The sequence below is a fragment of the Camelus bactrianus genome, chromosome 16 (genome assembly GCF_048773025.1).
Source record: "Camelus bactrianus isolate YW-2024 breed Bactrian camel chromosome 16, ASM4877302v1, whole genome shotgun sequence".
Taxonomy (NCBI): domain Eukaryota; kingdom Metazoa; phylum Chordata; class Mammalia; order Artiodactyla; family Camelidae; genus Camelus; species Camelus bactrianus.
This window is the reverse complement of record NC_133554.1, coordinates 7,379,944-7,398,673: the sequence shown is the minus strand read 5'-3', so window position 1 is coordinate 7,398,673 and position 18,730 is coordinate 7,379,944. Positions and strand designations below refer to the sequence as shown.

General features: G+C 44.8%; 1 protein-coding gene and 1 pseudogene across 1 annotated transcript in view; both read left to right on the top strand.

The window, feature by feature from the left end:
- Nucleotides 1–1,961: 1,961 nt before the first annotated feature.
- LOC123619916 (RAD52 motif-containing protein 1-like) lies at nucleotides 1,962–11,202 on the top strand (annotated as a pseudogene).
- A 235-nt stretch (nucleotides 11,203–11,437) lies between these two features.
- Nucleotides 11,438–18,730, top strand: part of LOC105077527 (uncharacterized) — a 41,017-nt gene continuing 33,724 nt past the window's right edge. Inside the window, 3 exon segments of the mRNA XM_074341887.1 lie at nucleotides 11,438–14,143; nucleotides 14,385–14,911; nucleotides 17,229–17,300. Of these exon segments, the coding sequence (XP_074197988.1) occupies nucleotides 11,438–14,143; nucleotides 14,385–14,911; nucleotides 17,229–17,300 (3,305 nt within the window).

Genomic DNA, 18,730 nt, shown 5'->3' with positions numbered 1-18,730 from the left:
CTGTCATTTGCAAACCAAGAAGACCCTAATGAAGAAGTATCTATATTTTGGGGATTATTAAAGCATTCCTTGTGCAAAGACTGTGTTAATTTATTTATTATTAATTCCACATGTATTTGAGTACCTAACAGAGTAGGAGTGTGCTAGGGATTAGACGATAAAGCATAACTATTCATGACACGTTCATAATCTAGCTGGGGAAGCAGACACACACATGCATAATGGAGACAATGAATAGATACATACAATGAATACAATGGTAATAAAATCAATAATTATTGGTTTGAAACAGTATTAGGATTTAAGTTATTCCTCCAAAGCCAACTATTTTTGGGGAGGGTATAGCTCACGTGGTAGAGCATGTGCTTAGCATGCAGGAGGTCCTGGGTTCAATCCTCAGTACCTCCATTTAAAAAAATAATTAAATAAATAAACCAAATTACCTCCCCCCACCTCCCCCAAAAGAAGAATGATAAATATAATATGGCAGACAAATAGCACAAATCCAAATCCAACTATTTTTGAAATAAGAAAGCTCAGAAATAGGTCATGGGTGGGGCTAACGGTCTGGTATATTGAGGTGGAGGAGGGAGGGGAGGGGAGAAATGGTGTCAGGTGCCAGGTTCCAGTGATTTGGGGGTACTTCGGGAGAATAGGCTAGAATCTAGATGATTAAAAAAGCTTCAGGATCTGCTTTGCTTGGAAGGTGCTGATGTGAAGTAAAACCTGCTTAAGGACACTGCAGAGACAGAAAAGGGACAGTTGGAGGAATGCCCTGCACGGAGCCACCATCAATCCTATCTGACTAAACAGGGTTTTATCTTGAGCCATTCATAACCCTACTCTGAGCTTTAACTCCTTCAGCTATAAAATGAGTGATTTGACTATTCAGTGATTCCCAGACTTTTTGATTTCACAGACCAGTAAAATGCCAAAGAAAAAAAATTAAGACTGTGAAAGTTTCCAACTTTTTATTTTAATGCCTAAGTATTAATCAAAACAACTATCCTTTATCAGTATCTCTTCATAAGACAATTTTTAGCATCAAATTGAAGGTAAGTCATACTTGTAGGATAATACAAAGGAATAGATTTCGTTCTGTGGGAAAAAATTTAAACCTTGATTATATTGTCCTTTTCCCATTTTGCTGAGAACTAGTAAAAACTTCATCACAGCCCATCATGGGTCTGAAGACCATTCTTTGGAAACCTCAAGGGATCTGTTCTGTTTCCCCAGTAACATAGCCAACTTTTAGGATGCTGAGAACAACCCTTCTCAGGCACCAGGAGCTCCGCTGTTGGTGCCCTAATTGGACTAACTTTCTCCAAATTTCTCTCTCCTCACCTTGCCGCCCAACTTCTCACATCATCTGACCTCCACCAGCTCACATACATAATTTACCAAATCACGAAGGAAAGTCAGGGAATTCTTTTTAAGGATTTCATGTTAAACAGCTGATAGCTTTAATGAGCTATACCTTGATATATTTAAAACTCATGCAAACACTCTTAGGTCAAAGGATTTCATCTTCAGTGGTCACATTCCACAGAGTTGGGAAGTTTAAACTTTTAAAGTTCCGTGGGTAGTTAACGGTAACTATCTAGTACACCAGTCTTCTGTGGGTTTGAAAATGAAGCCAGCTGCTCTAAAGACATCCGCACCACTTGATTCTGTAAACTCACCCTTTGGACTCTACCCTAAAAATACACTTGAATAGAAGCACTAAACTCCGAAGACCTCAAGGTTGCCCGGCGGCGGGAGACCGGCCCAGAGTGGGAGGGGCGAAGGAGGGGTCAGAGCACCGCCCTCGCCCCACCCCCGCCAAGCTGGCCCAGCCCCTCTCACGCTCCCTTTAAAAAAAAAAAAAAAAAAAAAAAAAAAAAAAAAAAGCGCGGGCGCTCCTTGCGCAGGCGCAGTACTGCTTGTGCCTGAGCGGCGCTTGCGTGGTGACTACTAGTGGGATGGCGGAGTTGGTGCCTTTCGTGGTTCCCACCCGAAGTAACAAAACCTTGCTGGTGTGGGAGCTGAGCTCCGGACCCGGAACCAAGGCCTTGCAGGTGAGCTAGCCAGAGTGGAGGGAAGGATGGAGAAAGCTGCCCCAGCCCCAATAACTGGGAGTCCCAGGCCAGGTGACCACCTCCTCGCCCGAGCCTCGCGCCGCAAGGTGACCCCTGCCTGAGCCCCTGCCGCCATGTGACCCCCACCAAGCCTTGTGCTGCCAGGTGATCCCTCGCCCTTAAGGAGCTTGTAAACTACTGATGAGGAAAGATGCACAAACAAATCAATAAAGAATAGTGCTTTGGCGGAGGGAAGGGAGGCGCCGGTCTTTCTGCGCAGAGCTCTCTGGGACCTCACGGACGCACGCACGCTGGTCTGCATGCCCTCTCCGGGCCAGAGGTCGACTTGGCGCTGAGCCGTGGCCAGGTCCAGAAAGGCGGTGCGCGGCGCCAGCAGCAGGGGCGCCAGGGGCCAGAGCCATTACCCGCTGGAGCTGCAAGGGGGGGATGGAGCGAGCCAGCAATCGGGGAAGGGAGGGGGCCGCACGCGCACCGCGCCACGCCTGCCCTGTCTGCCTGGCTTCGCGCGAGAGGAGGGAGAGGGAGGGGGCGGTGCCGTTAGCCCGGGTGCAGCGCGCCCGGTAACGGCCCCCGCGCGCGCCGGGGGGCGGGGCGGGGCCGGCGCGCTCTGACCTCCCCGCGCCCCTCCGGCGGCGGGAGGCAGGAGGTGCTGTGCGCAGGCGCGCCCGGCAGAGACCCTCCCCGCGTGGGGTGGGGCATGCGGCAACGGCCTCCAGCTCCCCCCAGGCCTGAGCGGCGACTGCCAACGGGCCGGCGGCGGGCGGAATGGCGGCGGCCGCTGAGGAGGCGCGAGCCCCGGTCAGGCCTCCCCACTCCGTGCTGGACCATGTACTCAACCCACGGACCCCTGTTGCCCGCTCGCGGCGCGGCCTCCTGTGGCCTCGGCGTGTTGGGTCAGTAGCGCCTGGGCCCTGGGACTGCAGGGGTCAAAGGGGTTGGGGTACCGAGTGCGGAGTAACGGTAATGGGGTGTAAGTAAGAGAATGGTGGAGGCAGAGTAAAGGGGGAAGTTACAGAGCTCCGCTTGGCCAACTGGTTAGTGATGGCAGGTGGGAGTGTAGCGGAGTGATGGGCGTGCAGAGTGGGGAGTGACTGGGGACAGCTGTGGTGTTTAGGTGTGGGGTGGAAAAGGTCTGTTGCCATTGGAGGTGAGGCGTGCAGAGTACCTGGCTTCGTAGCATGAATTAGAATAGGAGCAGGTGAGACCTGCTGGTGTGGAACAGAGAGGGAGAAGGGGACAGGAGCTGTGATTGAGTAGTGGGACTAAGGACAGGTCTTGAGAAGTGAGCGAGGCGCTGTTTGCTCAGAACAGAGTGATATGTTTATGGTGTGCTTTATGGAGAGAGAGGGAGAGACCCAGAAACCTGAGGGGAGTGCACTGGGGAGGCGTTCAGGAAGGGACAGGACGGAAGGATTGTTCCCGCATTGTTTGCTGGGCCCCTTTCCCACCCAGCAGAAGACGTGGAGTTCCTGGTGAGAAAGGTCTTTGTGAAGAGAGGGACGGGCCCAGGTCTCTAGAAGCTATTAGGGTTTTGGAGGGCCCAGCAGGCTTTTGGGGCTCCAGTGCCCCAGTGGTAGGGGATGGGGTTGTCCTAGTGTCTTGAGTCCCTTCCAGTGTTGGCTGTTTTGTTCCTCTCCTGTTGCCTCAATGTCTACTTTTTCTTTTGTCAACACCTTACAGAATCGGGTCTTGAGGCCAGTGCCTCACACAGGGGCCCCCCTAGGCCAGCCTTCTGAAGCCGTGGGCCGGGGTGGGGCAGGGAGGGTCAGCCCAGGTCAGATTGATCTAGACCAGGGGGAAGCATGGAATGATGGGGACCAGGGCTAGGGCGGCTCCGTTCTCTCTTCATGGTCTTCCCCTAGCAGGGGCCTCCTCTGCTGGTTCCACTTCCCCCAGGGAGCCCACTCGCAGCCTAGGCCAGCCCCAGGAGCCCAGCCAGGGGTGGGACCCAGCCTAAGGCTGGCTGTGCTACCACCTAGCTCCTGGAGCAGGAGATTGGACCCCTCGGACTGGTCCCCTGGTGAGGGAAGAACCGTCCTGTGCATATCCTCAAGGAGACACCTGGCACTGTTGCCTTCCCTGGGCAGAGACTTGTAATGATTTTCTTGTCTGCCTCTTCGTCTGTGCCTTTTCTTTGGAGGAGTTGACCACATCCTCCCATCTTTTGGGCAAGCGGGCTGGATGAGAAAAAGAAAAAAAAAAAAAGAATAACACTTTGAATTTATTTGTATTATTTAAATTTTTATGAATGTATTTGTATACTACATCCTATCTAAAGTTGAAATAGAGATTTAAGAAAGAACTAGCAATGTAAGAAATCCACAGTAATGTGTAAGTTATTTAGAGAGTTAACATGAGATATTTGCACTCTCAAAGAAGCTTGCTAATGCAGATGATGCTAGAAGAATGCTAATTCTTTTAGTTGTTTATAAAATGTATAGAGGTATGTGTGTTCCTTCTTCTCACAGCGTTTAGTAACTTGGGGAGTGGGGCTGCTACAGGTTCAGGTCCTACTTCAGTGGCAGGTCCATCTTATCTCCTCTTCAGGTCATATTCTCAAGCAGGAGCTACGGGATGACATGACTAAAACCGTTAACTTCCTTTGCTTACCCACAAGCCTGTAAGAGGCTTCTGCAGGACTTCCTTGGTTGCTTTCATCATCACCTTCACCAGCAGAGGTCAGGGAAACCTTCCGATTAATCAGGGGCCCTGGAAGTGATACAGAAAAGTATTGATTTAAAAGTAATAACATTTATTTAGGGCTTACTATGAACTCATTGCTTAAAATGTGGTTCTATTTAATCTTCACAACCACTCTATGAAATTGGTATTGATAAATCTCAGGTGTATCCAAAATAATTCTCTGTCAAGTTGTGTTATTTTTAGGTCTCTTGCCTCTTTAGGTTCATCTGGGGACCAGACATAAGGGGTTCAACCTAATGCCCTTCCCCTAAGCATCTCCAGATGCCAAGGAATGGCCAGTTACTACTTTGGATTCAATGGATGGTCAAAAAGAATCATAAAGGTAAACTGTAGATTTTCTTTGACTAACCAGACTCCTTTCAACATTGAAATCCTAGACTTTAGAGAGTAGACTAGAACTGGGTTGTGGGGAGATGTGAGAGACCTCCAGCTGGAAGTATCTAAGCACTGACCTGCCACGTAGAATTAATGATAACCTCAATGATTTGGTGGTGGTGTTCCTAATTTTCTCCAGTATCTGTATGGTATATAATAGAAAATAGTTGTCCGTATCTAGTAATTCATTTGCAAGTCTTGCTTGATTTTGAAGCAACAGGACACCTACTATTAAGTGGGCTTGCTGGAGTTTAGTTTTTTCTTCTAATAACAAAATATTTTGAAATCTTGCCTTTAATTCAAAGTCCTGGGTAGGGGTGTAACTCAGTGGTAGAGCATGTGCTTAGCATGCATGAGGTCCTGGGATCAATCCCCAGTACCTCTGTTAAAAGAAAAAAAAACAAAAAAACTCATCACCAAAATTCTACCAGCTTCAGGATCTTTCTGACCTTGAAGAAAGGGAAAATGAAGATACTGTGGCACCACATTAGAAGCAAAGCCTGAAGTTCTGTGCATTAGAGGTGGTGTTGCTGTCCTATGAGTGCAGGAGTCCTGGAGCTGGCATGGCCGAGGAACCCTTGGATAAGCTGGAGGAAGGTCTGTTTTCCAGTGTGTGGTGGGTGGTGAGGGGGTGGGATTTCTCCTTTTTCCTTTCTTTCCGAAACTCATTTTTTCAGATACATCATCACCTTCGCTAAGTAACTAAAGCCCTGGGCAGAGTTTTTCTGCCTTGCCATTATAGGTTCTTATCTTAGGCAATGCCTGACAGAACCTTTAACTTTAAAATTTTAGAGCTGACTGCCTGCCAAGAAGCTTAGGAAGAGGGAAAAATTTTTTTTTCCATTTTTGGTTAATAATTTGTTTTGTGCTAAAATAGTCCTTCCCAATACAGATCTCTTGTATCCTTCAGTTATCCCAACAAAATCATCATCTAAAGATTTAAACTCTTGTGTAAATGTTCAGTCCTATGCCTTCTGTATTAGGACTTGAGTGGATGAAGTCAAATATTGATCCCTAGAAGGGTTTTTCCAGCTGGTACCGAGTTTTCTCTTAGAAACCATGGCAGTTGGGGTTAGGGTTTTAAGTCAGAGGCAGATCTGTTAATTAATGGAATGGAGGAGGCTCCACCATCCACCTGAGTGGCTGATGCTCTGGGAGAGGCCAGATCATCTGCATTACCACCAAACCTGTCTCATTGTGTGATTCCAGCTGTTTATGCATGGGAGAGCAGGAGTGTAGTTTCAGCTTGTCCATTTGAAATCTGAGTGATGTGAGATTTGTGCCACATTCTTGGCTTGCATCTCCTGTCTAGTACTTCAGGAACTTCCAGCATCGATCTGGGCAGTAAAAAGGTGCCCTGCCAGGATATACCTACAACAGAGCCACTGAACCACACACTTGTGTTGTACCTGCCCTTAGTTGCTATGATAATGATATAAAAATTACAGATGCATTTTTCTTTTTAAATGTATAACATAAAAATCAGTTATTCAGATAGGCATTTTAAATCCATTTGTTTTTCTTGGATTAGGGCCATTATCATTTCTTGTGAAAAGGAAGATAACCCAGAAGCTTGCTATTCAAAAGTCTATGACAGATGCATTCCAGAAACTGCTGATTGTGGTTTTAGGTAAGACTTTTTTTTTTTTAAAGGGGGGAGATAATTAGGTTTATTCATTTATTTACTTGTTCATAGAGGAGGTGCTGGGGGTTGAACCCAGGACCTCGTGCTTGCTAAGCATGTGCTCTGCCACTTGAACTATACCCTCCCCACTCTAAGACTTTCTTGGTTGTCCTTGAAGTGCTTCAGTTTTAAGGAGCAAATAAACATACTTGAAAAGTTAATTGAATAAAAATAATGGTCACCTAAAACACGATACACTCTTTCATTCACCAAATTCCTTCACAGCAGCAGTCTTAAATTTGTTCTCTGTGGCATTTCTGAGAAGAATGACAGCAAGAATTGTCTCCAGGGTACAAATGTAGAATGCCTTGTCTCAGTTCATATGGAAAGTGTTCGATCCAGTTCTTCTTTCTTGATTGCTTGCTTATACAGGTTAGTACAGCTGTTATAAGCCTTGAACACATGTGTTCGAGTCCTAACTCTGTCTCTTAGATTTTTTTTTAACAGCAGTTTTAGGTTTTCTAGCCAGAGAGGTTTGAAGGTATTTATTACCTCTAAGCTGCATTGTCTTTATCTACAAAATATGGTTAGTAATTCAGCTTACCTCATGGCGGATCATGTAAGAGTAAATGAGATGGTGAATGTAAAAAGCTTAGAACTGTGCCTGGAATATGGTAAGCAGACAAAATATATTGACTTTTATTATTACCATTGTTGTTTCCCTATTGAAGAGTTTACTAGATTGTGTTTTTGGAATCAGTTCAGTTTTAGTTTTCATTTCTTATGTGTTGTATGAAAATGATTCTTGTAATAATTAGCTATGTTTTTGTGAGCCTTGAAAGTGGTCATGCTATTAAATGGCGTTGATCGTGTTCTCCATTGAGTTATACAGTGGTGAGAATGTCACAGTTTCCACCCAAAGGAAACTTTATGTTTGTACATTCCGGGAGCCGAGTCGTTCCCCTGCTTCACAGCCCTGCAGACTGAGACACTGAGAAATTCTAAAGATGTCAGAGACCTTATTTGCTTGTTAAGAGTTGACCATGGATTGGTCTCAGCCTCCCAACCCAGCTCAGCCTTCCTGTGAAGGTCGACTTCCCTGGTAATTAGGCAGAATCTCCATCAGCTGTCAACTTTTGATTAACAACCTAAATGTCTGGGTTGTTTGCCTGATCCTAATATGCTGAAAGTATTCCTTATATGCCATACTCACAAGTCCTTCGACCAGAAAGCCTCGTGACTGGTTTGCTTTGAGGAAGTTATATTGTCCAGAAGGTACATGGGCCAGTTTCTGCCAGTAGTGTTCAAATGCTTTCTCTCTCTCCCTCTCTCTCCCTCTCCCTCTCCCTCCCTCCCTCCCTCTCTCTCTCTCTCTCTCTCTCTCTCTCTCTCTCTCTCTCCCCCTCCCTCCCTCCCCCCCCTCAAAGCTTTGTTCGTTGTTTCTGGTGGAATTTGGGGTCCAAGGAGTAGACGCTTGGCCTTGCTTTCTATTATGAAGTATCTATTACAGTCCAATGGTGTCTATCCCAGGTTTGAACTCACTTTGACTCCCACCTAATGCCTTACTATTTAATCATACTATGATTGAACATTTTTGTTTCTGACAGCTTTTACTTTCTATGTCATCATTTCTCAGTTCTTATTTCCAAGAACATAAAGTTTTTTTGAACCAAGTAAAGTTGGTACTTCTTATACGTTTTCACAAATAGTTGTGATAAAAACTGAAGTGTCAGATGAGGGAACTACTAGGAAAATGCTCTTATTTTCTGCTTTTAGAAATCAACAATGTCTAATTTTTGGGTGCTACCATTGTATACAGGAAGTTTTAGAACAAGAAAAATTCTGACTTGATCCTCATTAACTTTATTTCAGAAAGCAGTAAAATGGCTGCAGTGCACAGACCCTGTGAAGAGGTCACAGATGCTAGAACTGAAGAGGAACTACAGGATTTAATCCAAGTATGTGGAGATAAAAACTCGAGGGGCACACAGCCAGGGTCACCATAATTCAAAACAACCAGCAGGATTTGGAAGACTTTGACTTGTCCACTCAGCTCTGTCATCCTTAGGGAAATGTGAAACTCTGAAACTGCTTTTGAGGCAGAGAATTTCTGGGGCTTTTCCTGAAGTCCTGACCCTTGGCTCTGACCCCTTACTTGAAATTTGGAGAGCAGGACTGAGGGCCATTGGTGTGCTTCTACAGTTGTGGACACAGGAGAAGACACAGGTCTTTTAAAACTCCCCTTAAGCAGAATCCCAGGCATTTAGGAACCAAGTTAACTATGGCCTTAAGTGGGATTATGATGCAGCATTTGAAAACTGTGAATGCCTTTCAAATAAGGTATGTTGTTACCCAGATCTCAGCATCTCATATGTATTTTATGTGAAATATTTTGCTGAGAAACCTTTCTATAAGTCAATTACATGGATACCCTGAATTAGGGATTAAGTTGTCAAAGTAATTTCTAAAAGAAAATATTAATGTACTGCATGTAAGACTTTTTTAAGGAGTAAAAATGTGTTTCACGTAATTGAGAACTTAATTTGCAGCTAGATTTCTAATTATGTAACTCACCCAGCGTTGCCAAGTTTGTTATGAAGGGAAGAAAATTGAGAAAGAAAAGATGGTTGTATTCTGAAAAAGTATTTGAAGTTTTTTCTGCACAAGATACTTATTTTAATTCAATTTATATCAAATTATTTTTAATTCAGTTTAAATCAGGGACACTTCAATCATATCCAAGTTTGGATAGCTTCTTGTGAAATGCAAGAGGAAGGGATTCAGTATTGATGCTAAAGTTTTCAGAAAGCTGATTATAACAACAGACCCATTCCTCATTGGCCAATGTTGGAATCAATTCCATTTAAAAACCATTATGTGCTTCATTCTGGAATAAGATGAAGCGCCTTCTCCATGCAGTTTAGTGGCCAGAGGGTGTGCCAGACAATTAAAAAGGACTAAAGTTAAAGAGATGATTATAAGGGCTGTGAAGGAAGTAAAGTGGGTGCTAGTTGCAGTATTTCAAGAAAATTATTTAACATGCTGTTTTTTGAGAGGGAAGAGGTAATGAGGTTTTTATTTACTTACATATATTCTGTTTTTTTTTAATTTTTTTATTGAAGTATAGTCAGTTTATAATGTGTCAACTTCTGGTGTACAGCATAATACTTCAGTCATATAGGAACATACATATATTCATTTTTATATTCTTTTTAACTATAAGTTACTAGAAGATACTGAATATAGTTCCCTGTGCTATACAGTATAAACTTGTTTATCTATTTTATATATAGTATTTAGTATCTTCAACTCCCAATTTATCCCTTCCCACCCCTTTCCCCACTGTTTATTTATTTTCAGTGGAGGTACTGGGGATTGAATCCAGGACCTTGTGCGTGCTAGGTACACACTCTAACCATGGAGCCATACCTCCCCCCAACACGCCAACTTTAATGTCCTTGGTGTCTTCTCCATGTGTCCACACAGGGTAGACCTCTGAAAAGTGGCAGTGTAATTTTTCTAGACTAATGGCTGTGCTGAGACAAGGTGAGATGGGATAAATTGGGAGTTGAAGATTTGAAGATACTAAATACTATATATAAAATAGATAAACAAGTTTATACTGTATAGCACAGGGAACTATATTCAGTATCTTCTAGTAACTTATGGTTAAAAAGAATATAAAAATGAATATATCTATGTTCCTATATGACTGAAGTATCATGCTGTACACCAGAAGTTGACACATTATAAACTGACTATACTATACTTCAATAAAAAAAATTAAAAAAAAACAATATATGTAAATAAATAAAAACCTCATTACCTCTTCCCTCTCAAAAAACAGCATGTTAAATAATTTTCTTGAAATACTGCAACTAGCACCCACTTTACTTCCTTCCTCATGCTGCTGTAAAGGGCTGTTCACTTGGTTTCCAACACTCTTTCTCAGAGTGAATTGCTCACCTACTCCAAAACCCTTCCTGCAGAAACTTTGGAGTCGTCACTGATTCAGTGGTAACCCCTAATAATAGAGTGGTGAATTTCATAATCAGACATGGATGCTGAGAGTTTAGAGGACATGGCAATATTTTAGAATAACTAACTGTAAGGTGTATTCACCTCCTGCCGCCCTAACTGGTGCTCGTTTTGTAGGTCAGCTACTTTTCTTGGAAGCATTATGGTCAAGTGGAGGAAGAATGTTTCTGAGATTTCAGCTTTGAGGAGGAGGAGTTCAGATGGCCAGAACTGGACTAGCACTTTTGAATTTCCCTAAGTCTGGTTCCTGTGACTTCCTTGGGAAGCTCTGCATCACCCTCGCCTCTGCCCCTGTGCTGCTGGAGTCTGGGCCCACTCTGGTCTGCAGCCCAAATACTGCTTCATTGTGCTGGGGGCCAGGCAGGGGTTGGAGAGAGGGCCCGGCAGGAGGTAAGTGTCACCTTTGCTGGGGGAAAGATGGCTTGGACCCTGGGAAAAAGCCTGACTGTGGTTGCATCTCCACTCTGACCTAATAAAGGAGGTGTCACTACAGGGTGGGGCATGAGGCAGGGGAGGGGCGCACGTGTAGCCAAGCTGCCATTTCGCTTCGGTGTCTGTTCAGTGTGCCTGGCCAGTTTCCTACTAGCCTGTGTCACTGTGCCCAAATCGTCTTTGTGTTATGTTTCCCCAGTATTTTTGGTTGCTGCAGCTCTTTGCTTGGCAACCACTCTGGCTGCTGGTCCAGGGATGGCCCCTGAGGTGGTCCCTGGGCTCTGTCCAGCAGACCCCCAACTCACAATCAGGGGAGTTTAATTCTTTCACACAGGAGTCAGCTGAGACTTTACTTCTGTACCCGGACGTGGAGTCAAATGGAGAGCTGCCTGCAGGGCCATACGAAGATGTTGCTGTTCCACGTCAAGGTGAGAATGACAAGATAACCCAGCATCAAAGGCTCCCAGAGGAGGTTCCAGTGCTAGGCTGGGATCAGAATCAGGCCCCAGCTCTGTCTCGACCTAAAGGTAATAAGATCAAAGCTGTAGATATAGATCTACCTTTGGATCTTCTGGGAAGCCCAGATCAGCCTCCAGAGCCCCCTGAGGAGGCTGAAATGTCCTCATCCCTGCAGGAGGCCCAGGCTCAGCGTCCAGAGCCCACTCAGGAGGTTGAGTCTCCACCCCAGCAAGAGGGTCCTGCTCAAAATCCACAGACCCCTGGGAAGGTTGAATCTTTTCCGCCCCAGGCAGAGGCCCAGGCTCAGCGTCCAGAGGCCACTGAAGAGACAGAACCAGCTCCACTTCAGCAGGGGGCTCTGTCTCAGCCTTCAGAGGGCCCTGAGGAAGTAGGCGCTGCAGTCCCTTGGGGGGAGGGAGGGCTTCAGGAGCTTTTAGCTGAACAATTAAGGCCTCATGGTCCCAATGAGAATGAAGCTCAGCAGTCAGACCTGCACAGTGTCAGTGTTAACCCTGTGGATCTGGCACTTACTATAAATCCAGAGGTCACTAATGTGGTTGAAACTTCTCCAGTTCTGCAGGAGGCCCCCTCGCAGCCTCCAGAGAGCCCTGAGGAGGTGGAACCTTCTCCAGTCCAGGAGGAAGCTGCGTCTCAGCCTCCAGAGAGCCCCGAGGAAGTGCAACCTTCACTTGAGCAGGAGGCCCAGGCTCAGCCTGCAGAGCATCCTGAGGAGGCGGAACCTCCTCCATTCCCTCAGGAGGCCCAGGCTCAGCCTGCAGAGTGCCCTGAGTATGACTCTGCCCCACTCCAGCAAGAGGCCCCAATGCAAGTTCCAGGGTTCCCTGGCGAGAATGTACCTCAGTTTCCAGCAAGTGACGAGGCAGTAGCTCGACATGGAAGTAAGTATCCAGCTCACTCCAAGCTGTCCAGTGTTACACTTAAACCTGTGGATTTGGAACTTATGGTCACTCCAGAGCCTGCTAAGGAAGGCGAGTTTACCGCAACCCAGCAGGAGCCCCGGCCTCAGCCTCCTGAATATTCTGTGGAGGCAGAACCTTCTCCAACCCCGCAGGATGCCACAGGTCAGCCTCCAGAGCCTCCTGAGGAAGCTGAGCCTTCTCCAGGTGAACAGGGACGACCGGCTCAGCCTTATGAGCCTAATGGGGAAGTTGTACCCTTTTCAACCCAGCAGGAGAGCCCAGCTCAGCCCACAGAGCGTCCTGAGGTGGTGAAACCAGCCACCCAGCAGGAGAGCCCAGCTCAGTCTCCAGCAGAGATAGAGCCTTCCGCAACCCAGCAGGAAAGCACAGCTCAGCGTCCACAGTCTCCCGCTGAGGCCGAACCCTCTCCAGCTCATTCTCAAGATCATGTGACAACAGCTTCTCCTCCAGGCCAGGATCAAGCTCAGTCTCTGCAGTGGCCCAGTGTCACTGTTAAACCTGTGGACCTTGCACTCACCATAACTTCAGGGCCCACAAGTGAAGCTGGACCTTCTCCGCCCCAACAGGAGGCCTCATCTCAGTCTGCAGGGTCCCCTGAGCAGTTGGAACCGTTACTGGTCGAGCAGGAGGTTCCGGAACAGCCTCCAGCCCCCTCAGGAAATGGTGAACCTTCTCCAGTCCAGCTTGAGCCCCCAACTCAGCCTCCAGAGACCTCTACAGCTGCCACAGCTCAACATCCAGTACATAATGAGGTGACGTTCTCACCTGCAGGGCCAGGTGAAGCTCAGCATCCAGTGATGCCTAGTACCATAGGCAAACCCCTGGATCTCACAGTTGTCATCACTCCAGAGCCTGCTAAGGAGGCTGAAAGTTCTCCAGAGCAGCAGGAGGGCTCTGCTCATTTTCCCGTTTCCCCCGAGCAGGCTGAATTTTCTCCAGTCCAGTCTAAGCCTCTTTCTCCATCTCCGGAGCACCCTGGGAAGGTTGAATCTTTCCCAGGACAACAAGAGGCCACAGCTCAGACTACAGGTCCCCCTGAGGGGGTGGGGCTTTCTTCGGTCCAGGAGGAAGCCCCGGCTCAACCTCCAGAGCCACCTAAGGAGGTTGAGATGACAGTTGGAACACCAGGACAGAATCAAGCTCAGCATTCCAGCTCGCCCAGTGTCACTGATAAAGCTTTGGACCTGGGGCTTACCGTGACTCCAGGGCCTCTTACAGAGGCTGGACACTCTGCAGCCCTGCAGCAGACGACATCTCATCCAACGTACATGGAGGTGACACCTCCACAGGCAGAGCAGGTGCCGGCTCAGCATCCAGCCATGACTGAGGTCACAGTTCAGCCTTTGGACCTGGAACTTACATTAAGTCCAGAATCTAATATAGATGTTAAGCCTCATCCAACCATGCAGGGGACCCTAACCTTGGCCTCCAGAGCCCCCTCAGCCTTCACTGTATCAGGAGGTGACAGTTCCAGCACCAGATCAGGATCACACTGAGCATCTAATGTCATCTAGTGTCACAGAGAAACCATTGGATCTGGAGCTTACCGTGACTTCAGAACCTATTATGGAGGCTGAACACTATATCTCCCCTTCCAAAACACCCTGAGGTGACACTTGTCCATTCAAGCATTGGACTCCAGTCACAGTTCACACTGTGGACCTGGAACTTACTGTAACTGGAGCATCCAGTGTGGAGGTTGAACCTTCAACAAAGCAAGAGACTCCAACTTAGCCTCCAGAGCCACCTAAGGAGGTTGTTGTTCAATATCCACCCCATCAGAAGGTGACAGTTACAATTCCAAGTAAGGATCAAGGTCAGCACCCAACACCGTCCAGCGTCACACCTCATCACGTAAGCCTGAAACTAGCCAAAACTTCAGAACCCACTACAGAGGCTGGAGCAGTCCTGCAGCAGTCTGCAGTCCTGCAGCAGACTACAGCTCCTTCTCCTGAGGTGGCACTTGCACATCCAGACCTGACTCAAGTCACAGTTCCAACTGTAGACCAGGAAGTTACCATAACTCAGCACCCGGGGTCACCTAAGACACCTTCTTCAACTGAGTCTTCAGTGGTGCCTTCTATAACATATACCTCAGAAAAGGAGCAACCAGAACAGAGTGCTCCCACAAGCATAAATGTATGTGAGCTCTGTACCTGTAACAATGAGACCTTGTCCTGCATTGGTCTCAGCCCAAAGGAGAGACTCCACGGAGTGCCTGTGCCAGAGCCCAACAGCTACAACGGCATCTTCACCGTCCTGTAAGAATTGCTTTTCCTCTTTTGTTCTCTGCATCTTGCCTGACGTGGCAGCCTTTCTTCGAGATCTTCCTGGGTCTTCCTCGTCTCCCCAGCTCACGTTGACTGACTTTCTGTTTTTACCTTTTGTTTGTCTTAGAAGCGATTTCTTATCTTCAATTGCCTTCTTACTATCATTCCTTCTCCAGTCTTCTACTTATAATTGCCCTTATTTTTCCTTCTCTATTTTTTACTCCATTATTTAATTTTTTAACATCTCCCATTTTTGCTCCATCCTCATTACAGCAACATGTCCCTCTCCCCATCTCATTGGTGATAATACAACAAAGTGGTTAAGAGTAGAGATTCTGGAGTCAGACTACCTGGGTGTGAATCCAGGTCTGCCGTTTATTAGCTTTGTGACTCAGTTTCCTCATCTGGAAATTGGGGATTATCACAGTCACCATCTCATAGGATTATTGTGAGATTTAGATAAGTTAACACATTTAAAGCTCTTATATCAGTGTCTAGAATATATCTGAGTGTTAGCCATTATTTTTATTTGATCCCTCAGTTATATTGAGAATTCATCTTTGCCCCCTGGTTTTCTGTATATAGCTCCCATTTTATGCCCAACCAAAAGGTAAGTACTGTGGGAGCCACAGAGGTATGGCATTGTTTCCAGAACATGACAGTGGGAAGAAAGGGAATATGGCTTAAAAGGGAAGTGATGTGTAATTGAGTATTAAAAGAGATACAGAGAGGTGCTATAATTAACCAGAACCTGGAATCACTAGGGTGTGGAGGTCAGGGGAAACTGCATGGATAAGCTAAAACATCCACTGGAACTTAAAAGACTGGCTGTGATTTGTTAGAGTAAAAATAGGAAGTACAGTCTAGGGAAAGATGTGGCTGCAGGAATCATCAGGGTTTAATAGATCAGTCTAGCTGTGAAGAACTGAGTTAGGCAGCAATGAAAGATACACTTACAAAAAACCTTGACTATCACAAATGGGGCTTTGAAAAATATGCTATAAGATGTGGGGAGCCATTGAAAGTTTTCAAGGAAAAGAGAAATGATTAAAGCAAGAAGCTTATTTTAGATTCCATATGTACTGTGATCTAGAGAGGGAAGTTTGATTCAGAGAGACCAAATAGAATGCTGTAGCAAAATCTAGGAGGAAAGAGAATGGGCTGAATTAGCAAATTAGCGTGGTTGTGACAGGAGTAGAAGGGAAATCCTGACAGCATGACAAAGGGAAAACCGACAAGATTTGGTAACTGCCTAGAGTTGGGGGATGAGGTGTACAGGAAAGAAAAGTCAAATATGTTGATGAGAATAGAATGATGGTGGTACAACAAGTGGTAATACAGTTGGGAAGGAGAATCAGTTTGAGGGAGATGAGTTCAGTTTTACTGATGAACATAAAGCAACCGGAAGGCTTCTGTTTGAGTGGAAATGTCCCCTAGGCAGGTGGGCAGACAGGTATCTGTTTTGACTTATTTCTGATCCCCCTGAAAAATGTGCATATGAACTAAATAGTTGTTGCTGAGGGAAGAGGACAAAGCTAAAGATTCAAAGCCATCCACAGTTAGTGGTTGAAACTGAACCTCCAGCATTTAACAGCTTCTTCTAACATGTTAATTCATGGATACATTCTCACTGTTTAAAAGAAAATGTCATAGAAGTATACAGAATAAAATGTGAAATTCTCTCCCCACCCTCCCTCCCACCCATAAGATAACTATGTTACTATTTGGATGTGTGTCCTTCCTTCCAGTCTCTTTCCTTTGCATTTTTTCTCCTAATGAGGTAATAACTTTACTCCTTGGTCAGTGGTCTGTGCTTTTCCTTTTGCAGTATGTCTGAGAGATATTTCCATATTAGTCTCTAATTTCTAACTGCCTTTATCCTTCCAATACCTGGAGAGATTTAGAGGGCACTGAGCCAAAGCTTTGGTGTTACCTGGCATAAGATTTCTTTATTTGCTGATAATGATACATTTTTGCCATTTTTATCATTGATTTGTTGGAGTCATTTTAGACACATAAGTGATTTGGGGAGAAAAAAACTTACATTCAAAATAATTGGCATTACATATCCAAGAAACTGGACAGATACGAAGTTCAGGTTCTGAGGAGATGCCTCACTGTTTGTGCCAGTGGCCTCACATTATATCTTTATTAATTGTGCCCACCTGGTAAGCTGATAAGCTGTGGGAATTAGAAAGCTGATCTTTTCTGCATTTGAGTATTCCCCACAAGGTTGCCATGATTCTCTCACTTATTCTGCTCATTCTCTTCCTACCTATTTAAGAATATGAACTGTGTTTCTTCACAGAGATTTCCAAGGAAACTCTGTTTCTTACATTGATGAAAATACATGGAAGCCATACCACCTGACTGAGAAACTGTGAGTATATTCTCTCCAAATATGCATACAAAACACTAACTGCCTTGTCAGATTCTTCTTGGTCCAGAATTTCGGGGTCAACAGCTGTGTTAAAAGGTATTTCCCACTTCATATTCCAAACCAACCAATTGATTGAAATTCTATGTTTATTTAAAAAAATTAAACTTGGCAGGCCCTCATTCAAATAAGCAAGAACCAATTTAAACTTACTTTTCATTATACCAGTAATACATGATTATATTCTCAAAATATAAAAATGAAATAACAGGTGTAGTGAAAACCCTCCTTGTGCCTTAATCCCCCACCGACACAATTTTGAGTTTAGTAAAACAGTCCTTCCTGATTCTTCCATGTATTTGACTGCATACATATTTACAGATAACAAAATAAGTTTGTTGTGTGACTTTCTTACCCTTTTTTGCATAAATGATAATATCCTGCAACTTGACTCTTTAACTTCACGATATGTCTTAGATTTCTTTCCTTCCCAGTACATAGAAGGTTGCCCCATTCATTTAAACTCCTGCATAATATTCCATAGTATGGACGCATCAGTTTAATAATGCCACTATTGAAAGGTGTTTAGATTACGTCCAGTTTTCTTGTTAGAAACATTGCTGCAGTGAACATCCTTGTACATGCATTTTTGTGAACCTGTCAGGTATTTCTGTAGAATAGATACGTAGAAATGGAATTGTTGGGGTGAAGACTATGTAGATACAAACTTCTAATTGCCCTCAAACAAGTTGTGCCAGTTTACACTCCAGTCAGCCCTCCCTGACAGCCTTTGTTTCCCCACACCCTTCCACTGCTGGATATTCTCCATGTTTTTGGCTGATCTGAAGGGTGAATAAAAGGGGTCCCATGTGAATTTGAATTTTTCTGAGAACTTGTGAGTTTAAATGTCTTTATATGTTTGCTGAACATTTGTGTTTCATCTCTGACTTGTCTGTCCTTTACCCATTTTTCTGTTTTTTCTTTTTTTTAAATTGATTTGTAGATAATTCAGGTTAGATAACAAATGATTTTAGGGGAAAAATTACATTCAAAGCAATTAACTGGCATTTTTCATGGCAATTTGTATTATTTGTTCAACTTGAATAGACAAATCATAAATATTACTTTTAAATTAATAATAAAAGACATAACAGTCATAGTAATCTAACAATAGGGATTATGACTACCCTTAAAGAGATGCCCCCTTAATCTGATATGTTACTGATAAGGAAAAAATGCTAGAACCAGGCTTTTTATTTTTTATTTTTTTTAATTTACAGATTTCTTAAATACTATATGTGGTTTATATTTCTCATGATAGTATCTGACTTGGAGATTTTATTTCCCAAGCTTGTAAGAAAAATGAAAGTCATTTGGCACAAGAAATAGATAATATTAGTTTTCTCTGGGGAGGGAAAGGGAGTGGTAGACTG